Here is a 23705-nt window from a genome sequence, read left to right on the forward strand (position 1 = left end):
AGATGAAAAGATGAATTTGCAGTCATGCTCTGGTTAATGATAAACTTTTATGACTAGCCCCACCCCTGAAACTACAAACATTTTTTACTTACCATCTCAAAAATCGCACAGTTCTTTCAACTTAGAACTTTAAATGCTAAGTAGAAGCCCAGAAGATAATTTTCCTCCCCCCAACCCCCACCCCCCCAAAGAAATATACCTTTGGCAGGAAAACTTAAAATTACTAAAAATGAATTAAATTATTTTAGAAATCTTCTAATTTGAATTAACACCTCAAATTTCACAGGCAATCCAAAGAATAATGGCCTTTCTAAACACAGGAAGTTTACAACCATTCACTTTTGAATGTGCCTAAAATAACATCTCCAGCAAGTGTACATAATTTGAGCTGTACAGAACTGTGTAGAACAAAATCTGAGAACTAAAAAAAAAAAAAATTCTATTCCTTATCGACTCATTTTTGGTGAAGAGATATAACGAAAAACATGATTTCTTCTCAATTTGCATTTTTTTTGACAAAAATATATTAAGGACTGTGCTTGGCAACCTAGCAAGTTCCGTATTACTCTACTCCAGGAACTTCCAGCAGGAAGCACCATGCATTTGTCTACTGCTCCACAGGGAGCTCCACAGGGAGCAGCAGACAAAGGAAGAAGGAGGACGAGCCCAGCACAATCAGCACCCAGTGCACCAAGCGCAGGACGTGGCTGCGGCCCTGCTGGCTGAGGAGCCTGCCAAGAGCCCTATCTCTGAGCGCAGCCAGCTGGTCCGTGCGCACCCAGGAGCCAGGTGCTGCAGCACAGGCCCCAAGGCGCACACTGTTAGTTCGGCCACCAGCCTGCATTCCGCTCTCTGGCACACAATTTACTCAGGCAGCACACTCAAAACCAAACAGGAATAAGTGTACAGTCTAACAGTCCACCCCAGCAAATGTCCAAGTTTTGGACTCATGGATCTGCAAAGCTGTTGGAAAAAAAGCCAAATAATCTCCCAGGCAACCGTGATCACAATTGCTTCAAGCAGTCCCACCACCACTGGGATGAGCTGAGGTGAAATGAGGGAGCCCACACCAGACCTGACACGGGAGGCCAGATGCAGCAGCACGGGAAGGAAGCGCAGCAGGCAGCCAGTGCTCCATGCTGGAGCCAGACTCGGTTACCCGAGGCTCACTCACGGTTTGCCTCCACCACACCTTCCAGCACAAGGCTGTCATCCTTAGCACCACTCAGAACAAGAAAATGAAAGCCCAGCCACCTAATTCAGTCATATTGTCACCACCTTTCCGGCAGCTTGCAGCACATCCAATAGCAGCAATGATAAGTTTCCATTTTCACCTGTTTCTAAGCGTAACGTGAAGGTGGCAGCCAACCGAAATCACCACAGATCATTCGCGAAGCCTACCCAAAGACTGACTTTATTATTTCCAGCCTTAAGCAATCAAGAAGTTTTAAGACCCAAGCATGCACTGAAGTCCTAGGCAAATCACACTCTGAAATGAATAAGAACACCACCACCACCAAGAAAAGGAACATCACCTGAAATAAAATCGTATAGCATCGTGTGGTACCTCACCCATTGTTATGCATAAGCAAATAATGACATTGTCTAGATTAACGGGGAGCACCACAGCAGTTGTTTCTTCACAGCACAATTATTCACAAGAGGTGTTGTGTCATGGCAGATCCATTCTTGAAAGCACAAGAAAAATTCAAGGGACTGGCACTAAACCATATAAAGCTGTTAAACTAAACAGTGCAATTCCACCCAAGGCAAAAACATGGAGAGCAGCATTTCAATTAAAAAAAAAAAAATGTTTTCCCCAAGAACAGCCATGGAAACAAAGCCTTGAAGAGCAAAGATACATTTATGTTTAAAAAGCCCCACACAAAATGCTCCAGTAAATAGTACAGTGGGCTTAATTTACATGTGGAAAGTATCAAGCCTACACATCACTACTACCAGTTATAAAAATACGATTTTTCAATCCTATCCTTAGAAAAGGCCATGCTATCAATGCTTCCACACACTGGGTTTGGAAAAGAAGTTACTGCTGACATCACATAAGTTCTGAAAGTTAAAACATCTTTATAGAAATAAAAAAAAAAAAAAAAATGGAGGAAATTTTGGTCCTTTTCCTTACAGAAGTGAACATCCACTTTAAAATAGTAAGGTCATAATTCTGATCAGTATTCTGTATCATCATGTAGGTAGACAACTGTCCCAGTGAGTAAGAACCCATCAAACAGAGGAAAACACCTCAAAGATGAAGCCTCCTGAAGGGCTCCAGAGGCTTGAGAGATGTTATAAGCAATGAAGACTTAAAGTGAATCTTTTTCTTTTCCAGTTTTTGGGCATTAGACAGACTTACACAGATGACAGCTAAGAGACCTGAAGCATCCGGGTAGCGAAGTATCCAACTATTTTTGAGTCTTTATATCAAAAGCTTTGTTTCCTTAATTCCTAAATCCTTAGGAGAGGTTCTTACCATGCTCTGCTTCATTTTCTGTGTTTGAATAATACCATAAAAGCCATACTAGCAATCGTTCCTATGAAGAAATTATATTTAAAAAGCCACCCCCATACTATCCAGTGTGTTTACTGAAGTTCTCAAAAGACGTCTCGGTAACATAACCGGAGACTGCTTTGACACCATCCCTGCAATAAAACACACCCGCTAGAAGACAGCCAGCGGTCACACCATGGCCCATCAGCAAATACACCACCAGCATGCCACCCAGCCCTCCAGCATCGATAGCCATTATCACTCAAAACCAACGTTTAATAAGTTCCATCAACAAATTGGGTTGCTGTATCCAAATGTAACAGACACTTGGAGAAAAGGTGTTTATTCAGAAGCGATATTTTCTTTCTCTGGCCAACCGGGTAATCAGTATCATTACTGAAAACTGCCAGACAACACTACCTCACACACCACCTGCTTTGGGACACAAATTAATTCTGTCATGCTAATAGGCACATTTCCCTATTTGTTCCACCCCTCAGATCCATCACAGGAGCCTGGCAACCTCCTCTGCACCTCCCTGGCTCACAAAAATGAGCACCCTGGTATACGGGCGTACCCAGGAGCCACAGCAATTCCAGCACTGCACCTTAAAGCACTCCTCTCTAATAATTGTGTCCTGGTTCTGGTCATGTCCTTCCACGGGGCTAAAAGGGGAACATAAATATAAAGTTGCCATATTTCTGATTTCTTTAGGTCTGCTTATTTTAGTGAGTGTGGAAGAGAAGGGAGAAGCGTATGGCCTGCAAGCCCTGACTACAGTCTTTTAGAACATCTTTCTGCAGGATGGCTTCACAAAGTGTTCTAAAACCTCATCTTGGAAACAAAAAATCCCCAGATTATTTAAAATGAAGCTTGAAATTTTAATATTGTTTGTAAAGCACACGATCAATAAGGTAAATATCTAGTTGAAACACATGGGGGTAACGCAGGTGCAATCTTCTTCTGTCTTTTCAACCTCCTCTCCTTAGGCAGGTAGATATATACTATGATTAAAAAACACAAGCAAGCAGAACATTTTATACACCTCTAATAAAAGAAAAGTACAAGCTTGGTCCCCAGCAGGGATAAACAGAAAAATGACCATCAGACCTCTTACTGTGAAGATTTTCTACACGCACTGAAGGAACAGGAGGAAGTTATAACAGGAACAGCCACGTCCTCTTCACCTGTGGCTAGCTCCAGAGCAAAGGCTGAGCGCCACCCACATGAAGCACGACCGCCCCCAGCACAGACGGACCGCAGTACCAGCCACCTGTCTCCTAGTGCCCCACAAAGCAACCGAACTTCTCTGCCCAAATGATGGAGCTTGAACAACTATGGGCTGGGCATAGCAAACCTGAACACCTTGTTGCTCAAAAGACCTGCAAAACAGGGCCACTTTTAGAGCCTGATGAGACCCTTTACTGATTTGTCCAGTACTTTCTCCACTAATTAATTACCCAGAAAAACCTCTTGAGACAAGCTAGTTAAAGGCTGTAGATGGCAGGGAAATGTTTAAGTCAGAGAGAAGTTTAATCAAACCTATAAGAAACAACAACAGTAAAAGTCACTTAAATGCCTGTGACCAGCTAAACTATCAAGACTTTTTTACTCCTTTGTATCTGCACTCTCATGAGCACGACTTTCTCAAAGGTACAGTCCTGAGGGAGACTTGTCGCTACTCTTCTCACCCGGGGTCACATTCACCACAAAAGCTCCTCACTCCACTGCAGCGCACTGAGAACGCCCTTTATGTATTCTCTCCTGTCAGGGAAACGCCACAGGAAGAGGCTTTTAATCTCAACACCACTGATGTCCCGTGCTCTGGAGCACCGCCAGGTTTTCCCGTGCAGCCTGGCGCAGGACTAGGCGGAGGAGCACTGCACCTCCATTCTGCAAAGCCTCGACCTACTGCTGGTCCTCGCATCCTGCAGAGCACTGGGAACAAGCACATGGAGGGGCTGAGAACGAGGTAGATACTGACCGAAAGGAGAGAGGCTTCCCCAGGGAAGACATGGTGACCAACTCCTACTTTCTTGAGGAGCTGCTAACCTTGGGCCCTCTGTCTCCTCAGTCAGTGCCTTGTGTCTCACAGAAAATTGCACCTCTACGAGACTCTTACACAGCTGTCAATCTTGACTGAAACGGGCCAGCACACCAACAAAATAAGTAGAGCACACAAGAAGTACAAGCCTCACGCATCACTTTTTCTTCCTCATTTCTTTAGAAAATAATCCGAAATAACAAGCATTAACACTATTACCGATTCTCCTGAACCGGAACAGTGCCCAGGAACTCTTAAAAGAGCCTCTTCCTGTCGCAGTTTGCTGACTAGCAGAACACGAGGCCACCCAAAACCCCACAAACCATAGAACATAGCTAAAATTCACCGAGAAATTCAAATGTTCAGAATACAAAGACCAGGGTTAAGATTTCGGCTCTACGGGGACACTAGAGAAAGAGGTTCAACATTGTCACAGACAGTGGGAGCGTATCTCAAAACACAGTTACACGAAGCCTTTAAGGTTAGAATAAAAGGACAAAGCTAAAAGGAGCAGCTTGTACACATGGGTCTTCTGAAAACACCTCCGGGGGGCTGTTTGCTACCGTGTGCCCAAACAACACTGCACTACAGATGTTTTGACGCTGAGCGACAGGAGCCAGTTTGCAAAACCACGGGCAGTAAATGGCACTCCTGGAGCCCCGAGAGGACAGGCACTGCCGCCCTGCAGGAGCTGTGGCCAGCAGAGCTCCCCGAGACCACAGGTGAGCTCGAAGGAGAGCTGCGGCAGAGCGGCATGTCTTCAGAAAGAAGACATCCCCCCCCCCCACACACACCCCCCCCCGAGCTCCGTGCCGTGCCGGGCGGTGCCGCGGCTCTCACCCAGCAGCGCCCGGAGGTGCTTGAGGCGGGTCAGCACGTCCCGCTTGGGGTCCAGCGCCTTCTGCGTGCACTTCCTGGCGTCGGCATGGCCCTTCCTGGAGAACATGGCGGGGAGCCGGGACCGCCACCCCCGACAGCAGCCGGGGGCAAGCGGGCGCCGCCCGGGAGGCCGGCGAGGGCCGCACGGCTCGGCAGGGCGCGGGAGGGCTCCGCACAGCGCCGCCGCCGCCGCCCGCCGCTCACGGGATGGCTCCGCGGGGCAGGCCGGGCGCTGGGAGGGCCGTGGCGCGGCGTCATCGTGGCGTCATGGTCGCTGCTGGGAGGGGGGGCGCTGCTGTGCGCCAAAAACGCTTCGTTTGTCCTCAGAATCAGAGCCCGAGGGGCTCGGGCGAAACCCCTCAGAGTCCTTCAGTAAAAGCCCGGGTAGAAAAGGCATCTTTGGTAAACGCAAGGAAAGGGGCACGTCCTAACAGAGTGCTGTGACTCAGGCACAGAAATCTTACCTGCTACGTTTAGCAAAAAATAAACCCGCCCGGCTGCCCTCTTGAAGAATTCACTGCCTTGGGCATTGGGAAGAGGGACGGTGCTGGCTGGCGCTCGGCATTTTTCTAACAAAACTTTTAACAAAGCAAAATCATTTTTGTGACAGAAAAAAAAAAAAAAACAAAAAAAAACAAACAAAAAAAAAAAAAAAACACTTTAAAAGCATGATCTTGCCATCAGAAAAAGAGAATGTGTTATTGTCTGGGAGTATATTGTTTGGAACCAACTTAAAGTGTACAGTAATTCATGGTGCACGTTCTTTCCATACAAAGTTTGTTACACAATGTCTCATTCTAGAAAAGTTATAAATCTCAAAAAAAAAAATCTAAAATTATTTGTCATGTGTTGCAAGTTGAGTATCTGCAGCTTCCTGAGAAGACTGAGTGAGGTTATTACAGCTTTTCCTTTTCACTGCCACAAATCAATACGTGCAGTTGGCTAAAGAAGCGTGGAGCTAAAATATTGGCTTGCTTTTTTTTCTTTTTTCCTTCTCACTTTTTTTTTTCTTCCTTTTTACTTTAATTGACTTATAACAACAAGAGCTTTCAGTTTGTCTCTTCTGGCAATTTCTGATCTTTCCATGTTTTTGTCTTTTTCCTCTTTGTTAAAAAAACAAACAAACAAAAAAAAAAAAAAACTGCTTTTGGAGATAAAGCTACTGTGATTATTTGGCTGCTCTAATGTCTTACAACATTTGTGATAACTAAGTAAGCATTTTGGTGCCTAGCACGTAACTGCAGAGCTTCATGCATTTGCTGATTTAAAGTTTGCCAGGAATTCCTCTGCTGAGAAGCTCCACTGAATATAGATTTCATGACTTGAATTGCAGTGCTCCAGGACAACGCTCTTTCTCTCCCTCTTAGAAGCTGGAAAATGTGGTCATGTGAAGAACTCGGTAATTCAGCACAGTTTAACATTTGCATAATTAGAGTGGGGTTTTTTGTTTGTTTTTGTTTTTAATTGCGTGCTTTAATCACAGAATTAATGTTATTTGAACCCAGTCCTTGTTCATCAGTGAACTGAAGAGAAGAAAATGTGCTTCTAATGCTGTGTGTAGATGGTAGGAGGTAAATTCAGTGTGGGCATGAAATTTGTATTTGGAGGTTGGAGGCTGGTTCTGGTGACTAGAGACATTGAGATACCCAGCTGACAGCAACCAGTGGAGGTTTGGAGTCCACCTTTTGGTGTCCAGAAGTGTTGAAAAGCCCCGTGCAATACATGTGCACCAAATTCAAACTGGCTTCTGTTACAGGTAAAATGTTAACATGCTTATTGTTTGAATGAGGCAGATCTGTTCTCTCTATCACTAGAGGTTCTTCTGAAATAAAAAAAAATAAGCCAGTTGGTACAGGGGCAAACATTGACACTATTCACTGTATTCTCATGAAAAAAACTTTAAAGCTTCCAGAAATTAAGACACTTCCATATGGCATGTGATAAGAATGGCTTTGCTCCTCAGAAGTTTCTTCTCCTAGTTTTTGGAGTGAATAGTATTTGGAAATATACAAGCTAATAACATGTTTTACAATTGGAAGTTAACAAGATTTTTTTCCCATTTATTTTTTAATCCATCTTTGCATTTGCTAAGTCATCACAATACAAAACTGAATAATAAACCTTGGATGGTCTAACTCACATTTCCTTCCGCATGTCATGTCCCATTCAAAATATAATGAGTGCAATGTTTTTGCTGCTTGTAATTGCATTGCCACATGTTGGCTAATCTTCATGAACTAAAATTCCTTTGTCTTTTATTAAGAACAAGCAGTTGGTATAACATGGAGATGAAAGTATGTTAAACAATTTCTCCTGAGTTTTAGGTAAGCAAATACAACTAAATTAATACATACTTTTAGGAACTCAAGTTTATATGCAACTGACTTTTTACCTATCATGAAATACAACTTCTCAAATGATTTGTTTATGACAATGTAGCATAATGGGAAATAGAAATCACAATAAGCTTGCAGCAATGATTTCAGCTTGCGTAGGGGAACCGCTGTGAAATCCTATGACTTGTGTTTTCTAACAATGCGACAACAGTAATTTCCCAGAAAGTCCAATGATGCATTTCCAAAAGCTGATGCTTAACGTAGATTAATTTCCCAAAAAAGATCTGATCATTCAGCTTTCAGGATCTGAAGTAAAATCTATATAAAGCAGTCATGTAAGGAAGGAAGCAAACAAAGAGGCAAAGCAGTAAACACTTATCACAGAATTACATTTAAATGGTCACAGCACAATGTGATGTGCTTAGTGAGCCAAACTTCAGACATAAGCACAGAGGTGGTGGGAGTGGGTTCACCACTCACTGAGGTAAATCTCTCTTGTTTAGCTCCTCAAGCCTTTTTAGCTGCGTGCACACACAGGTAACATGCATGCTGGCTGCAATGAGTTATATCCCTATGGAAGGTTGTAGCAAAAACAAGACAAAAGAGTAAAGGATGACCTGGAAAGTAACGTCAGGGCTGTGTGTGCCGTGAGCTGTGAGGCCCTGGCCCCCTTTCTGTCTGGTGCTGTGGGTGGAGGTGGCAGTGTGGCTTCCATATGATCCCAGGGCTCTGACACTTGCTTTCAGCTTCCCCAGGCTCCCGCCCAAGGGCTCCGGATTTCCCAGGGAGCTGCCTCCCTCAGGATGCCCTTCCGCTGTTGGCATTCAGATGCTCCTGTGGGTGAGGAAGGCAGAAAATGGCTTGTTTCGCCTTGAACAGGGCTCAGGAATGTGCAGTGCCAGCTGGCCTGGGAGCAGGAAGGTGGTAGGGCAGGGGAAGCATGCTCTGCCTGGACAGATACGGCCTCTGCCAAATGGACACGATCTGCTGAGCATGGCTGGTGGCTAGTCTTACAAACCCCAGATAACCTATGTTCACCGGGGGCTTTGATTTTAACGGATAAAAGCACTGAGGACTAAAGATGAACTATGGGCCTGCAAACCACGATCAGGTTTGTTCCACAGGTATGGAACAGAACTGTGGTCAAAATAATGAAAAGCCATGACGCGGTTCATTTGCCATCAGATTGTAGTGGAACAGGAGGAGCAGGAGGCAGCGGCGTTTCTGCACTGCCAACAGGCGAAGCCGTGTAGGTCACAGTTCGCTGGAAGCTGTTTGCTGTTCCCTGCCTGCAGTAGGTCAGGGGGCTGATGGTAGCAAGCTGTGCTGCTTTCTGCTGCCTGCACTGAAACATGAAGCGCAGCCGCCTGGGCTTCACCAGACTCGACGAACTGGCACGGCTACTTTTCCTGTTCAGTCTGAAATTTTAATGACAGAGATTAAATTACGGAACTTCTCCGCTTACTTGTATCAATGCAACACTTCATAATGATCCCAGAAAAAAGGGTAGGGGAAAAGTAAATAAGAGAAACTTGCCTCCTAAATAATATACGGGTGAGGTGAGATAATGATTTCTGTAGCACAAGATGCCATTACTGATTACCTGTCCTTTGAACCAAACGTTTCAAATGGTGTTTATAAAGTGCCTTCCTTCTACCTGGGCAGGAATGGGCTCGCTGAAAATGAGGGTCTGCAAAAAACGGAGTTACGGTGGGTTAGATAGGAGGAAGCACTACAGAAATAAGCCCAAAAGCGGTGTGCTGCTTTCAGGGGCTGGCATGGCAGCATGAGGCCAGGGGACCTCCTGGAAAGGGCACAGGATTCGGCCCTGGCCCTTGTTGGAGCCCAGCTTCCCACAGACTATGGAAGCAGCTGTGTGAAGCACGCACAGAGCCGGGTGTTCAGGCCTGGGAATCCATCAGCAAAAGCAAAAGCAGACACTGGGTGCAGAGCAGTTTGGGGAAACAGGCGCACAAGTGGAGCTGAGCACAAATCTCCCCCTGCTCCTGCTCAGGAAGGGCTGGCTTTTATGGAAGGAGAGAAAAGTATGGGAAAAAAAAAATAAGAAGAGAGATGGAACTGAAGGGGAGGATTCAGTTGAGGTTTTTTCTATTCAAAAGTCCTGAATTTAATCAATTCTAACAAGAATTATTTTGGAAAGCCCCTAACCACTGCAGCACAAGGCATCAAAATGGCTTTTATACAGTAAAAGCAAGGGGCAGGACGAAACAGCTGTCAGAAAAAGCCATCAGATTCCCTTCTGCACTGTGTACAGAGGGATAAACAAGAATTTATGGGTGGAAAAAATCCAAAATAGAAGGAACATGAATTGCATGTCCCTTGATACCTTCCAAAAGGAAATGGCCCAGAGAATGGGAAAACTGTGTAAAAATATCTCCCCACTAAGGAGAACTCAGGCTGTGCTTGCAAACAACTGAACTGTGTGAAGAAGTTTGGGGCAGGCTGTGGAAGCCCAGAGCTTTTGTGCTGAGGTGTTGCTGCTTAGCTTGAAACCAGAATAAGAAAGAAGACGTGCTTTACGCAATAAAAGCAGGAAAAGAGCTGCCTTGCTTCCCATCTCCAAGTGCCACAGTGCAGGGCTGAAGCAACACTTCCCCATCTCCCAGAATATGTCAGCAACATGATTTTAAGTATCAGAGAGGCACAGGCAGTGAGGCTTGGAGAAATAACTCTGGTCCTAAGGAATAATGGAAACAAGGCAAGAAATAGGGCTCATTTTGATAGTGCAAGTTGCAGACAAAGTATTCTACCAGCTGACATGAGATTCTTCTTTTTTTCTATCATTCTCTGCTCATCTTGCTTTGTTTTGGGTTCTGTCTTACTGTGTATACCTTAAGCTCCCTTTCTTTGACTCAAGTGTGTTCATATTGTTGTTTTCTCTCACATTGCCGCTCCAAGAAACGATAAATAAGGAAGGAAACAGTTGCCTAGGATGACCGTAAGCTGAGCTTTGTTAACATTGTGTGACCACGCAGATTGCCTCGAACCTGAGCACAGTTTATAGCACTGATACAGACTTTAAATAATGGTTATATGTTAGATTTTCCTTCTGAAAGTGAGGCCTTGAGTTTCTTAGTACAAAAGAAAGAGAACAAAACTAAGAAATGAAATCAAGATAAAACAGAAACACACAAAGCAACCACTGGCCACTGGTGTTACAGAGATTGTTCCTTCGTTTATTTTTTGCAAATAAATCACTGTAGAGAGCAGTGCAGTAATTATAGCCTTCAGAAATGGCTCAGGTTTTTCCCAATAGACAAGCATGACAAAAAATAATAAAAAATATTTTTTACTAACACAGCTGGTGTTCAGATGAAATTATGTGGTTAGCTTTGAAACAGTATTAAAAGAGAAATTTTAATTAACCTGTACCATGGAGTGAGAAGATAATATCTGACGCATATAACAGGCATACAGACAAAATATGATAAAATAATTATTTGCAATTAGATATACGCATTACAGACAATGTTGTAATTAAAATGTACTTAATGTCACAGGAGGTCCTTTATTATCAAAATTGTAGAAGGACTGTGGAAACAATGTGTGATGACTACACTTCCCTCTGAAAAAATAAAAAAAATCCTCAAAATCTACCAAGATCCCAAAGTGTTTCCTACAGCACTTCTGTTTTGGGTGCTGGTGTAGTTGAATGGCTGCACACCTCCAGCGCAGTGGTGCCACAGGTGCCACCAGGCCATTGCTGCTCCCAGAGCACTGCAGTAGGTGGGGTGAGTGCTGTCTGCTGTGGCCCCCAGTCCTGCTGTGATGTCCAGCAGCATCCAGGGGCCCACAGCAGTTCCAGTTGCCAGATGCTCCCACCAGGCCCGGCGTATTGGTGCTAACGAGGGGCTAGGCAAGCCTCTCCCTCTGATTAACGTTGCCTCATGCAGAGCCACCCCACTGCCATTTGGGGGCTGCTTCCTACTTCTTGGGCTGACTCTGAGCTTTTCTCGTGGCCGCTGTTTGGATTTGTGCCCTTGCAAAATTCCTCTTGAAGCAATGGATTCTCTGCCCAAAGGAGAAAGGAGCCTGGGCTCATTCCAAGGTGTGTGGTACTCAAGTGGCACATCACTCTGGGACAGACGGATAGTGGCATTCAACCATGATTAAGTTAATGTTTCTTTATGGAAATACTTACTTTGTCACATCATAAATATTAAGCAAAATTTCTGCAAAAGGTATTAAACTGAAGGAATGGCTTGAGGGGAACACTCGCCCCCCCACGTCCCCCCTCACCCCCCCCCCGGTTATAATCTGATGCTTCTTTATCTCTCCCAGGCTTCTCCACTTCCTAGCATTCAAAAGAACAAAGAAAATGTGCCAAAGCTGCTTTGGGATTTCAAGGAAAAATAATGAGAATTCATTGCTAATTAGGGTTCCAATTAAAAAAAATATATCTTTGAAGGGACACTGTTAATGAACTTCTAAATTACAGCTGCAGACTTGCATCCCTATCAAGATCACTGAGGTTTGATTCAATTTGGATCTATGAAAGCAGCAAGCGGAGGATGCATATGTATGGGCTGCAGCCACCACTTGGCCCCCATAGCAGAGTCGAACAGCCCCTGCTGCTGTGGGCTGCCTCGCCTGCATTTTGGGCTCATTGGAGGTATGCACAGCATACCAATGATTGTGGTGTACATTGCAAAATTGCCTACAAAAGCTCAGTGCCACTGGAGGAGTCTCCCTGCTCTGCAGCAGTGCATGGTGGCTTCCAACGGCTGCAGACAAAGTGGGATATGCTCCAGCTCCCAGGCCAGGCATTCCTGCAGGGGAATAGACAGAAAAGTAATAATTTGGGGGGAAAATCACTTTATTTTTGTGCAGTTGCAAGCTCAGGTAGGAACCAACCACAGCCAAGCAAGGCCTTCACCCAGCATAGCAGCTGCTTGTGTGATCCTTCCTACTTTATTCTCCTTCATTCCCTTTTGCCAGGGGCACATCGCAGGGTGCCTTGTCCCAGCCCCTACTATCCCCTTTCCATCACAGGAGAGCTTTTTCTCCTGGGAGAAGAGCACTGAACATTGGAGGGCAATTAGCAGTGGGTCTGAAACACACCTGAAACCAGATCAGAGGCTTTCTGGCCACAGGTGGCAAAACATGGATAAGTTCCATGTTAATTGAGCACATTTCCCTCTAAACTAACACTGAATAGAAGCACACAGAGGTTGGTATTGGCAGGCAGCTCTGAAGATGCCCCTTCCAAGCCCTGCTGCAGCCCACGCATGGAGCAGGTTGCCCAGGACCATGCCTGGCTGCACTTTGGGTGTCTCCAAGGCTGAAGGTTCCACGGCCTCTCTGCACAACCAACACCAGCATTCAGCCACTGTAAAGAAGTTTGTTCCTGTGGTTAACTGGAAATTCCCATAGTTGCCTGGGCATTTTCCTCTCTCCCAGGGTTTGAAGAAAGTCACAATGATGGAAAGAAAGGAAAGAGAAGAATACCCCAGGCTCTTGGGTAAGAGCCTCTCCCAAAATGAAACACAGCTAAACCATCAAGGGATCAAAGTGAGCAAGGACACGGTACCAAGCTCTGCCCTCACTGAGGCAGTATGTGCAGAGCAAGGGCATGAAGTGCAGTGTGACCACAGGGAGCAAAGGAAATATTTCATCACTGTTCCAGTGACTTGTGGAAAACGGACTCCACAATCAGTAAGACTGTAAAGTAGGTATGTTTATTCAGCTCTGGGGGGTAGTTCCACCAAAGTCATGCGCACCTGACACACCAACTTGCCATAATTATATGCTGTAAAGAGTTACATATGCATGAATTTTCACACTACGCCTATACATATTCATAACCTGTACTTCACATTAAAATTTGTTCCAAGAACTCATTTCCGTAAACACCTCCCATCTGCACTTGCGCAGTGTATTCTGGTGGTGGTCTTCAGGGGTCATGGGGATGAAGATTGATGACTCTTCCTCATCACCGCTAGCTGACCTCTTGTTTCTGTGCAGACTCAGTTGCTCCTTGGCCCTTGTCCACCCACATGACAATTTTCTTAAGATAGGCTCACACTCTTATTAGGAGATTGACCTCAGTAAAGGGGCCCAAGGCTTCTTGCTTTAATTAATTTGAGTATCCTAGTTTCATGCTGTCTATCACTACCTCTACTTGATAAGATTCCCCTAACTTTGCCTCTCAGTTCCCCTTTTGCTAAAAGTTAGTAAATTCTTTTCTAAACGGGTAGTGATTTATTGTATTCTCCTAACTCTCTCTCACCAGAGCCCAGAATTAACTTTTATTGTTCCACCTAGCTGTGGAGATTTTGTTTCTGGTAGTGTAGAACAGCTGATAGCATACATAATGGAGTCATTCAGGGACATCTCTGAATAGAAACTCCTCCCACACATAGAAATACACCTGAAATTTTCAAAGATGGTATGCTCATTGGCCTATTTTAGAAGAAAATAGAGAGAAAAAGGGAGCAAAGCTTATGAAGTTCAAAGCCTTCATAGAAAATGGACAGGAAAGGACACATACATATAAAATGATATTAACATCTCTGAAATAAGAGATATGGTGTTTTATCTATACTATACCAAAGCCCTTTAAGATAACATGGTGCTGTGCAATAGCTGCAGCTTTAGATACTACTTCAGTTTTAAACAATTTTCTAGAGAAAAAGCACAATTCTTACCCATAATATTAGTCTAGTACTTGACAAATTATAGCATATGCTTCTTAGCTATACCTAATATAGAAAAAACTGCATGCTAGGGAAGAAGACCTCATTTTCCTCCTCCACCACACCAGATACACCTGTTCTTTATAATAAGGAGGGGAAGAGGCAGAGGCTTTTAAAGCATAGAGTGAGAGGCAATGACGAGCCTTAATTGTGCTGCTCAGTGCCAGCTGGAGCCCTTGTGGGCCGGGCAGCTCCATTTAGGCCCAGGGCCAGGCCCCCAGTTCCTGGTTTGGGCTGTGCTGTGGTAGCTCTTCTGGTGTCCTTACTCTTCCTTCTGAATGAAGGGGGGAACCTGTGCTGAAGGTAGCCTTTTAATCCTTGTCCTGTAGCTATGCCTGCTGCTTTCACCCCAAACCTCACCTATAACCTCTGGTAGGGGTGGGCCCTAGCTCTGCTTGGGGAGTGGGGGCTGGGCCCAGAGGTGGCTGCTGTGATTGCGCTCTGCTCCTGCAGCCAGCCCCTGGCCTGGCAAAGTCACAAACCTTGGTGGGATGTGGGGACTGTGCTCATACCCTAGGCTTCACGTGAGCAAAATCTTCCTTGTGGTGGCTGCTGGTGGAGGAGACTGGGAGGGAGACATGCTTTGAAAGGTCCTGAAGCACCCCAGAACAGTAGAGAAGTCCAGGGTGGCTGGAGGAGGTGGTCAAAGCTTTCCAGGAGGCCTTTTGAGGAAGAGCTGTGTTAGTGCTTAAAAGTGGCTCCTGAACACATGAATTTGTGTCCCCAGATGCTGTTCCCATCTGCAGAGCTCTGGGTGAAGGCTAGCCTGTAGCTTGTGCTAACAGGTCTGAGCTCATGTTATGGGGGTGTTTTCCTTCTCTTCTGGCAGCTGGAAAGGTACAAATCCCTTTGGCACCTGCTTGGCATCAGCAGTGGTGCTATTAGCATGTCCTTGTCTTGGTCTGGAAGCAATGCACCATGAGCTCTTTCTGGGGTATTGATAAAACAATTACCTGTCTTGGAGTTTGCCCCTTTCTTGTGGGAATCCAAATGAGGCAGTGTCCTGGTGAAAGGCATCCTCAGATGGGCAATGAGATTGCCTGAGCTCCCCAGACTCCTTTGGCCTGATGCACTTGTTTCTAGGATTACCTAACCAATCTTCTGGCAAAGTTTAGCAATAAGAGAAAGTTATTTCCTAATTCTGGGTGCGCAGGTGCACCTGCAGGTGTGGTCTCAGCTAATAATGCTGAGAAGGGATACTAGGAGCCCTGACTTAAGAAGTCTGTATAATCCTTGTTTAAGGAGACAGTTACCTTGGCAGAGGTGGTGAAGCTGCTCCCTCTGAAGGGCATTTTGTCTTCCTGGATGTTGATCTGCCTTAAGTGCAAAGGTAAAACAAAGCAAACAACAAAAGGCACCAAGCCAAAAATCCTTCTGCTGGGAAGTGTCTTTCAAGATGCTTAGGAACAGAATCTGGCAGGAGACTATTTTATGTACGCTGGTAAGTAGTCCTTGCAGAATGTGAGCACAATCACAGGGCTGAAGGCAGTGCCCCAGCCCCTCAGCAGCTGATGCTGGTATCTGCTGTGTGGGAGGAAGGGATTTCAGCATACCTAGTAATTAATGGACAGAGGAAGAAGGATCTAGGTTTTCATGACAACCATAAAACAAAGTATAAATTAAACTCTGCTAGGAAATGAAATTCAAGGAGCAGAAATAGTTTCCTTGGCAAGCTGAGAATAATGCTGGCAGCACTCAGACTGGTTGTTAAGTGAGAGGGCAGAGCAAGGAAAGGATACCAGTAGCTGTGATTATTGTTGCTACCTTAACAAATGTATACAGCCAAGGTAATAAAGTTATGCTTCTAAAACTGCAGCTCCACAGAGTATTCTTTGTATGTACCCCAAGTAAGGGAATTAAGGGCCAATAAAGTCTTGGTATGCATGTTAGAGATAATCTGTCCATGGTCAAAATCTGTTTATTTCAATTGGTCACCAGGACAGTTTTTCCCCTATAAATATGCAGGGTTTTTGCTTTGCATGGTTTAAATGGTTGGTTGCATGTCTTTTGGTAATAGCAGCATATGGTTGGAAAGGGAAAACTTGTAAAGAACAGCTAATTGCTGGGTTCTCAGGTGGTGTAAGTCAGAACTTCTATTAATCTGTCCCCTTACATCAAGGATGTGGGACCTGGTCCAGTTTCCCCGGACATGGAGGCAGAGCTTTGCTCTGGCCCAGGAGGGCACAGGCTCAAGCCTGTGTGAAATGCCTGCTGGAGGAAACTGAGCAAAGAAATGGGAATGCCTGTATTTTGGTTCCAGTCCTAAATCTTTGGCTTGATGACATTTGTCTTGATGAAATGTTAAAGTCTGTGGCTAAAAAAGTACCACATAAGTGAGTAGTTACAGAAAATGCTTTTGCCACAAATGCAAACTGCCAGTCACATTAGGTTTTCTGTGCATCTTCTTGGACTAATGTGAATGTCATGTCATCGTAAGAAGCCAAGACATAACAGAAATACTTTTGCAGTTAAAGTTGCTGACTAAATTATGCAGGCTGCTATTTTGGGGGCAGATAGTCCTTTTGATAGGCATGACAGGGCAGAGATCCTTTAACAGCTCTCTCTTTAATAGCTCTCCTTACTAAAGCATGTTGAAGGTGTAGGTCCCACTGAGCTGGGTGACCCTTGCTTTGCAATCTGGGAGTAAAAATAAGTTATCTCATTTATCTCATCCGTGTAGAAGCTTGTCTATACCAAGGTGAAGTGTAATCCCTTGAGGATACAGTTCTGCATATGTTATTTTTCATATGCAGTTCCTGTGTTACCAGACTCCAGCACAAACCCTCTCTTCCTGCTTGCTCCTCATCCCCTTAGTGGATTTCCCTTTTTCCCGTTGAAGCTTGCTCTTTCATAAGCTTTCAAGCTATTCTGGAGAAGTTTGCCCAAAAGGATAGATCATTCTTAAACATACCTCTCTACTTAAGAGGATCTTTGCATAAATACAACACAGGAATTGCCATCTGTTCATGACTTTCACTTGCATCACGAACCAGGAATATTATTTCAGCCAAATCTTTGCTGTTTATGTTCTAGGATGAGCTGCAAAGATGGAATGGCAAACAGATGCAGCAGTCTGCATGTGGAGCCCATCTGATTTTTGGGGGACTATTGCATTTAATCCCAGGATTAAACTGTCTGAAGGTTGGTGTTACAATGCCAGTAAGTATTGCCATGGCAGAAAGCTGATTTAAGGGCCTCTGGATGATAAATCTGTGGCTGAGGAACAGAATGAATGAGTGCCTCTGGGCTGGGTGCATTTCAGAGCACTGGTGATATTGATGAGGGTGTGGGAGCTCACACAGGATGGCTCTGTGTGTTAATTAACCTCCTGCTGCTGTGGGTTTGCTCAGCTCATGTGGTGCTATGACTCTGAGATGCTGTGCCCCCTGGCTTCTGACTAAGCAAAAAGCTTCTGGTAGATTTTAGGGCTGTTGTAGAATCTGATGACCACAAATTTACTAAGGTATCTTAATTGCTCTGGAGGAACCAGATTCCCAATGACAGACCACAGGACAGATGTAGGCTGTGTTTGTAGAGTTAATAGAGGTAAACATCCAGCACAGAGTTCTTAGGTTTCTTGTAAAATTAAGCCAAGCAAAAACTGCTATTTAAGTACATGAAAATTCCCACCCTACCTCTAGTTTCAAGCCCTTAAAATGGCTCCATCACATGGCATTAGGACATTGTGCTGATTGCAGCGATTTCTTGAAATCTGGGAACTGGGTGCCAGAAAATCTCTAGGAATGAGTTGGGAGTGTTCAGGTTTCATCCATCAGCAGCAATGGGTTCCATGAAATCTGACCTCACTTCCTGCAGCCTGACGTTGCCCAGGTACAGGACAAATTGAAGTGTGCCTGTTACATTTATGCATACTTGCAGAGCTTGGCAGGAGCCCTAGTATTCAGGCTGCTCCTCAACACTCAGCCATTTTTTTAATTATTTTTTTTTTACTGTGGGCCCTCACTGCAGCATCAAACATATACATATATTTATATAAATATATATATAAATTTTATATATAAATACTATATGTGGAAATTTGGAAAAAAAAATACTGAGTTTTGTTAGAGTTTGGTCAGGTGCTGTTCTTATATCTGATGTGTACACTGTCCTGAGGTCTCACTTCAGCATGTGGTTAAGTGTTGTCTGTGACTGTTCAACTTCAACATGCAACCAAGTACAAACACAAGTACGTTGTGTTTGTGCCTCACTTACAGCAGTTTGCTGGTTGTTGGACACCAGTGTACTAACACTTAGATGTGTCTCTTTAAAACAAAATAACCTCCCTGAAAATGGACAAAGACAGACTACTTTGCTTATGTAGTATCAACAGGAGCATCTTGCCAAAAGGGGGAAAAAAAACTGTACCTTATTCTAAGTTAAAATATAAAAACAGGTATATTCTGCTAAATTCTGGTATTATAGAGTGGAGTTGGAAATTCTGCTACTTTTAAGGAGAAACTAGGTGAAATAAAGTAGGCTCTCATGTGCTATTGGGACTGCATTTAATGGTGTTCAATGATTAACTTTATCATGGAATGGATACACACATTAACTTCTCAGATACCAAAAAGTATTGGGCTTAACTGAAAAAGTAATTTTTCACTTCTGTTGTTTCTTTTTCAAAAGGAAAGCTTTCAATCACTTAGAGTATTTCACTTTTAAAAACTGAATATAGACCTTCAAGATTTAAGAAGCCCAGCTGAATATTTTCCTATTTTTTTTAGTGTGAGATTTTCCAGTGTTTAAAAAAAAAAAAAAAAAAGCATGCACTTTGTTTTAGGATATTTTTAGCTGAATATCAATGCAAGGGTCTGTCCTGGGAAGCAGAGCCCTGGGGAGGGAATGGAGTAACAGCTGTTTTTTTTTTTTGTTTGTTTTGTTTTGTTTTGTTTTCTTCCCAGTCATAAAAACAATCCTTCAGCTTTTGCTATGGCCCTGGGTGACCTGGCTTGGGTGCTCCTTGGTCCAGTCCAGCCTTCAACCTTCTGCCTTCTGTTTCTGCCTTGGCTCTTCCATGCTGCAGGGGCAGCTTCTGCCATCTCCTCTGCTCCCAGCAGGACCTCATCTCCCCGGGGCAGAGAAAATGGGAAATGGTTAATTCTCATGTGGAGAGCCTGCAAAAATCAGATCTCTGCTCAGTCACTTGTGCAGCCGGAAAGACTTCAAATTTTGTTTGTAGTGTAAAAGACTCTTAACTGCCTGCTTTTGTCCGTACCACTGCAGTATACTGTAATTTGAATTACTGTTTGGTTTTCTGTGCTACAGTTGCTGGCGGCTCCATACAGAATCCTGGTTTTAATGTTCATTTGAATATTTAATTACTCTATAATAGCACAATAATTACTGTGTAGCTACAGAGGAATTGCATGGCTGTTTGTACTCTGTAAACTAGTGTTGACCTCATCTGCAAACAAATAATTATGCAGCAAACATACCTGTTTAACTTAAACAGTTATTAGCAGAGAACCAGGAGAAATGTAGAAAGTGCTGTTGATTCTTTCATAATGCCATATACGGAATTCTTTAGTTTCTTGATTTCTTTTACTGACAGAATGTTAGATGATACAAACCAGCACCAGGAAAAATATTTCTATAGCGTTTAATGATGCTAGAGCTACCTCTGATGGCACCATATAAATACGCGGTGCTTCCTAGCCCTTTATTTCTGCAGCTGGCGATTAAGCAAATGGAAATATTTCCAAACAACTTCGTGTGCTCTGGCTGTGTCTCTGCAGTTGGGGGCCTGTTCTAGGAACTCGGAGGAAAACCACAAGGTGGCAATGTGCACAAGGAAATAAAGCCGCTCAGATCTGCCTGGAAGCCACAGCACTCAAAGATGGAATTACTCAGCCTCGAGATCTAACAGAGCTCCTGCGTTACAGGAGCTGGGGTAGGATTTCAAGCATCTTTTCCACTTTAGAAGGATTTTAACTAAGAGTATATGTAATGGAAAATATCTCTGTAGTGACTGCTTTGTTTCATGCTGGTGGATATCTGCAGTAAATGTTTCTTTCCTTTAGGTTCAGATGCTCCCCAGTGAGTACTGGGGAACATGTTTTCTTGTCACCAGTCCCCTGCCTGGTGATCTGTCCTGGTGCACCTGTCCATGCTCCAGGCATGGGGATGCTGAGCACCTTCTTGACCCCCTGACACCTTTCCCATCCCTCCCTTGCTCTGGGTTATCCTGGGCTGCAGGAGCGGCCTGTGCCTGCCTCTGACTTCTGCACACATCGAGTGGGTTGCTGAGAAGGGACGGGCAAAACAGTGCTTGGACTGCTTTGAGGAAACCTGGCTTCCCTGATAGTGCCCCTCTGAGGTGAGGGCTCAGACCTCTGTGTCTTGATGCCAGACTGAGAAACAGCAAAACCTACCCTGTTTTGGCTTGTTAGAAGATGTATATGAACTGCAGGGAATTCTGAGATCAAAGCTCAGTGACCACCTTCCTCGTAGGAATGGCTTTTCTTAAGGAAATATGATGCACAGTGTGCTGGTCCCTGTTGCCAGGTCCTTCAAAGCAGGCCTGTTTTATACCCATCCCTGAGGGAAGATGTGTACTTCTCTTCCTGCTTTCTTTTTGGGAGTCAGCTCATCCCTCTGCAGCAGAGACAGCAAAATCATCAGGCTATAACTGTTGCATACGTGCTCCTTGAGGTGCATGCTGAGGTATTAAGGTGTGTTGGTGGGATGTGATTCAGTCTAGTGCAAGGGGGGTGTTAATCTGGCAGAACAAGTGCAGTGAGTTCCTGTTTGCTGATCGGGGGCTTCGTGCTCGCTGTCTGCCGAGCTCTGCCCGGAGGAGCCCTGTGGGGCAGCTGGCTGTACCCGCTGCCCTCCAACAGCAGGTGGCATCGCGGCTGAGCGCCCGGGAGGGAGCTCAGCTTTGGGACTTTCTGGGCATGGTTCCAGGCAATAATATCTTTTCCCACCAGTTGTGACAGATCTAAACTTCACTTCACGTTAGAAGCTTAAAAAGGAACTGTTTTTAAAAAAAAAAAAAAAAATCCCTTTTCTAGCTTGTTTGCAGACCAGCTATCCCCAAAATACCTGTGTAAGGCTTCCAAACGAGAGCATGGGAGCATGTCATCGCTCTGAACCTGGTGAGGACCTGGTGCTTTACCAAATGGACTTCGTGTCAGAGTTGCTGCATGCAACTCTTAATTTACATTTTTGCTGTGAAAAGTCTGCCTTTTAAATCTGTCTCTTAAGACAGTGTTAGTAAAAAAGCTCGGCTCAGCACAGCTCCTTGGTAGGAACAGGTCAAGAGGAGACAAAGTTGCACGCTACCCAATGCATCCATGAGATTTAGCCACTTGATTTTAGACAACTGGGTTGTTTTTCTGTGGATTTACAAGGGTTCCGTTCAGCACAGAAACAGTGAAGATCATGTTCTCTTACATTCATCTGTATCCTGCAGGATAGTAAAGCAGGCTTCAACAGCCCAGATGATTTTGAAATGAATTGCGGAGCTGGGTGGGGAAGTCAGTGGCTCTTTTCTAAAGAATAGAGCCCTTAGTGTCTGTGCTGCAACACTATTCCCCTTTTGTCTATTTGTCTTTAGCTCTTTGTTATGTCAACATCTGTAGTTTTGAGTAAATAGCATAAGGGGAGAATGCATATTGTACTCCTGTTAAAGGAGCGGGGCTGGGTGGGGGCCAGATAACTGTATGAACTGTGCTGCCTCTGTGAAGCAAGGAGGTCGGGAGTAAATGCATACATAGGACTCCCAGAGACCCTAATTTTATGATGAATGATATTGCTTAGTACTTAATTGACTACATCCTTGCCTTGTGCAAACCAGTGTAGCTCTTGTGTCAGTCCTTTGGATGTGTTGGTCCACTGGAGCCAAGTACCTGATGCTTATGTAGCTTCTCTGAAATGTTCATGTCTTTTGTCAGCTCCCTCCAGAAGCTTTTAGCTATGCTGGTTCTTAATTATTAAAAAATATTTTATTTGTATAATTGTGCAAACATTTTATCATGGACTTTAATGTGCTATTGAACACATTTTATCAAGGACTTTAAAATCCTGCTCTACTTGTAGCTAATGCTGCCACCTCTCCATCCTCCCCCCAGCTAGTTCCAAATAAAATGGGCAGAGTTGAAGTCCCAAAGCTAAGGAATTCTGCTATTTTTATGAAAATACATTAGAGGGAGTGAGGAACATGGCTAGTGATGTCTGAATGAAAGGCTGCTGTGTGAATTTAGTTTTTGCAAGACCTCAGAGATGTGGTGTGAGAGATTAAGATGCTCGCTAGCTTGGGTTTACAGAGCAGCGAAATGTCACCCGGCTCCAGGAGGGATTCAGCATGAACACGATACCTTCACCATGTGATTTGCTGTGCGTGGGGAGCAGCTCAATGGTGCTGAAATCAATCCACTAGCAGTTCCATGGACAGGAAACCAATTAATGAGTAGTTCTCATCTGTTTCAGTGCAACCTCGGAGCATGCTTTTCAAAGGAAACGCAAGGTGTCACAAAAAATATTTGCCAAGTAAATATTATGAACTATTAACTGGGCTGCAAGAATAAACTTTAAGATGAGGTCCATCTTCCCCATTTAGCTGTTATTGCTCCCTTTGACCAGAGCCATGATATTAACAGTTGGGATGTGGCAGAAATACTGGACTTCTCAGATAAGCAACTTGCCTTACACTCTGAAGGGCTGGTCTATGCCCAGCAGTGGATGTGGGCTAATCTTCTCTCTCACTGGGTGAGATGGCTCAGGGATCTCTGTGCTGGACTGCCATCTAGCTGCATGCGAAGTGCATACACTTATGAATAAGTGGTTCCTCATCATGAGAACATGGATCTGTTGAGATAAGAGATGATGCAAGCCCACTGAAATGGTGTGGAGCAAAATCAGGATCTGGGCAGAAGCAAAGCGATGTAGAAATAATCTTTCTACTGATGGGGGCTCTGCTGGACTTTCCAATTTGATGTGTGGTGATGCTGGATGTGAGTTGGCTTGTGCTGCACAAGCTTGGTACACTGGCTGGCAGCGTCTTAAGCCCCTGGAAGCAGGGGATGAGCTCTGTGCCTCTTGCTTTACTCGGTTGCTTGCCTCTTCCAAGCCCTGGGCAAAACAAGCTGTCTCTTATGGATACGCTTTTGTCCCATTTGAAGTTATCTGGATGTAGGCTTGTGCTTAGTACTTGAAACACTTATGTATTTTGCTGGATAGAAACAAGTCTAAGAACACTTCGATTTACGCATGTGGTGTTGACT

At 44.4% G+C, this 23705-nt stretch overlaps 1 protein-coding gene and 1 long non-coding RNA gene across 13 annotated transcripts in view; one reads left to right on the plus strand and one right to left on the minus strand.

Annotated features, from left to right (window-relative positions):
- Positions 1 to 5684, minus strand: part of RALGAPA2 (Ral GTPase activating protein catalytic subunit alpha 2) — a 141185-nt gene extending 135501 nt beyond the window's left edge. For 3 of the 9 annotated variants that reach the window (XM_038176003.2, XM_038176002.2, XM_038176007.2), the window contains exon 1: positions 5388 to 5682. In XM_038176003.2, the coding sequence (XP_038031931.2) occupies positions 5388 to 5493 (106 nt within the window). In that variant the 5' untranslated portion in view covers positions 5494 to 5682. Of the gene's footprint in view, positions 1 to 5387 lie in introns of all 9 variants that reach the window. The other 6 variants (XM_038176009.2, XM_038176005.2, XM_038176008.2 and 3 more) reach the window with 4 other exon arrangements.
- An 8928-nt stretch (positions 5685 to 14612) lies between these two features.
- Positions 14613 to 22583, plus strand: LOC106018068 (uncharacterized). Of its 4 annotated transcripts, none has more exons than XR_011807916.1 (4): positions 14613 to 14850; positions 15721 to 15919; positions 17512 to 17637; positions 19383 to 22583. It is a non-coding gene; the product is annotated as an uncharacterized lncRNA (long non-coding RNA). The 4 variants fall into 4 exon arrangements; XR_011807917.1 differs by having other exon boundaries at positions 14614 to 14850; positions 17512 to 17619; XR_001191924.5 differs by lacking the exon at positions 15721 to 15919 and having other exon boundaries at positions 14621 to 14781.
- The last annotated feature ends 1122 nt before the right edge of the window (positions 22584 to 23705 follow it).

This window comes from Anas platyrhynchos, chromosome 3, assembly GCF_047663525.1.
Source record: "Anas platyrhynchos isolate ZD024472 breed Pekin duck chromosome 3, IASCAAS_PekinDuck_T2T, whole genome shotgun sequence".
NCBI lineage: Eukaryota > Metazoa > Chordata > Aves > Anseriformes > Anatidae > Anas > Anas platyrhynchos.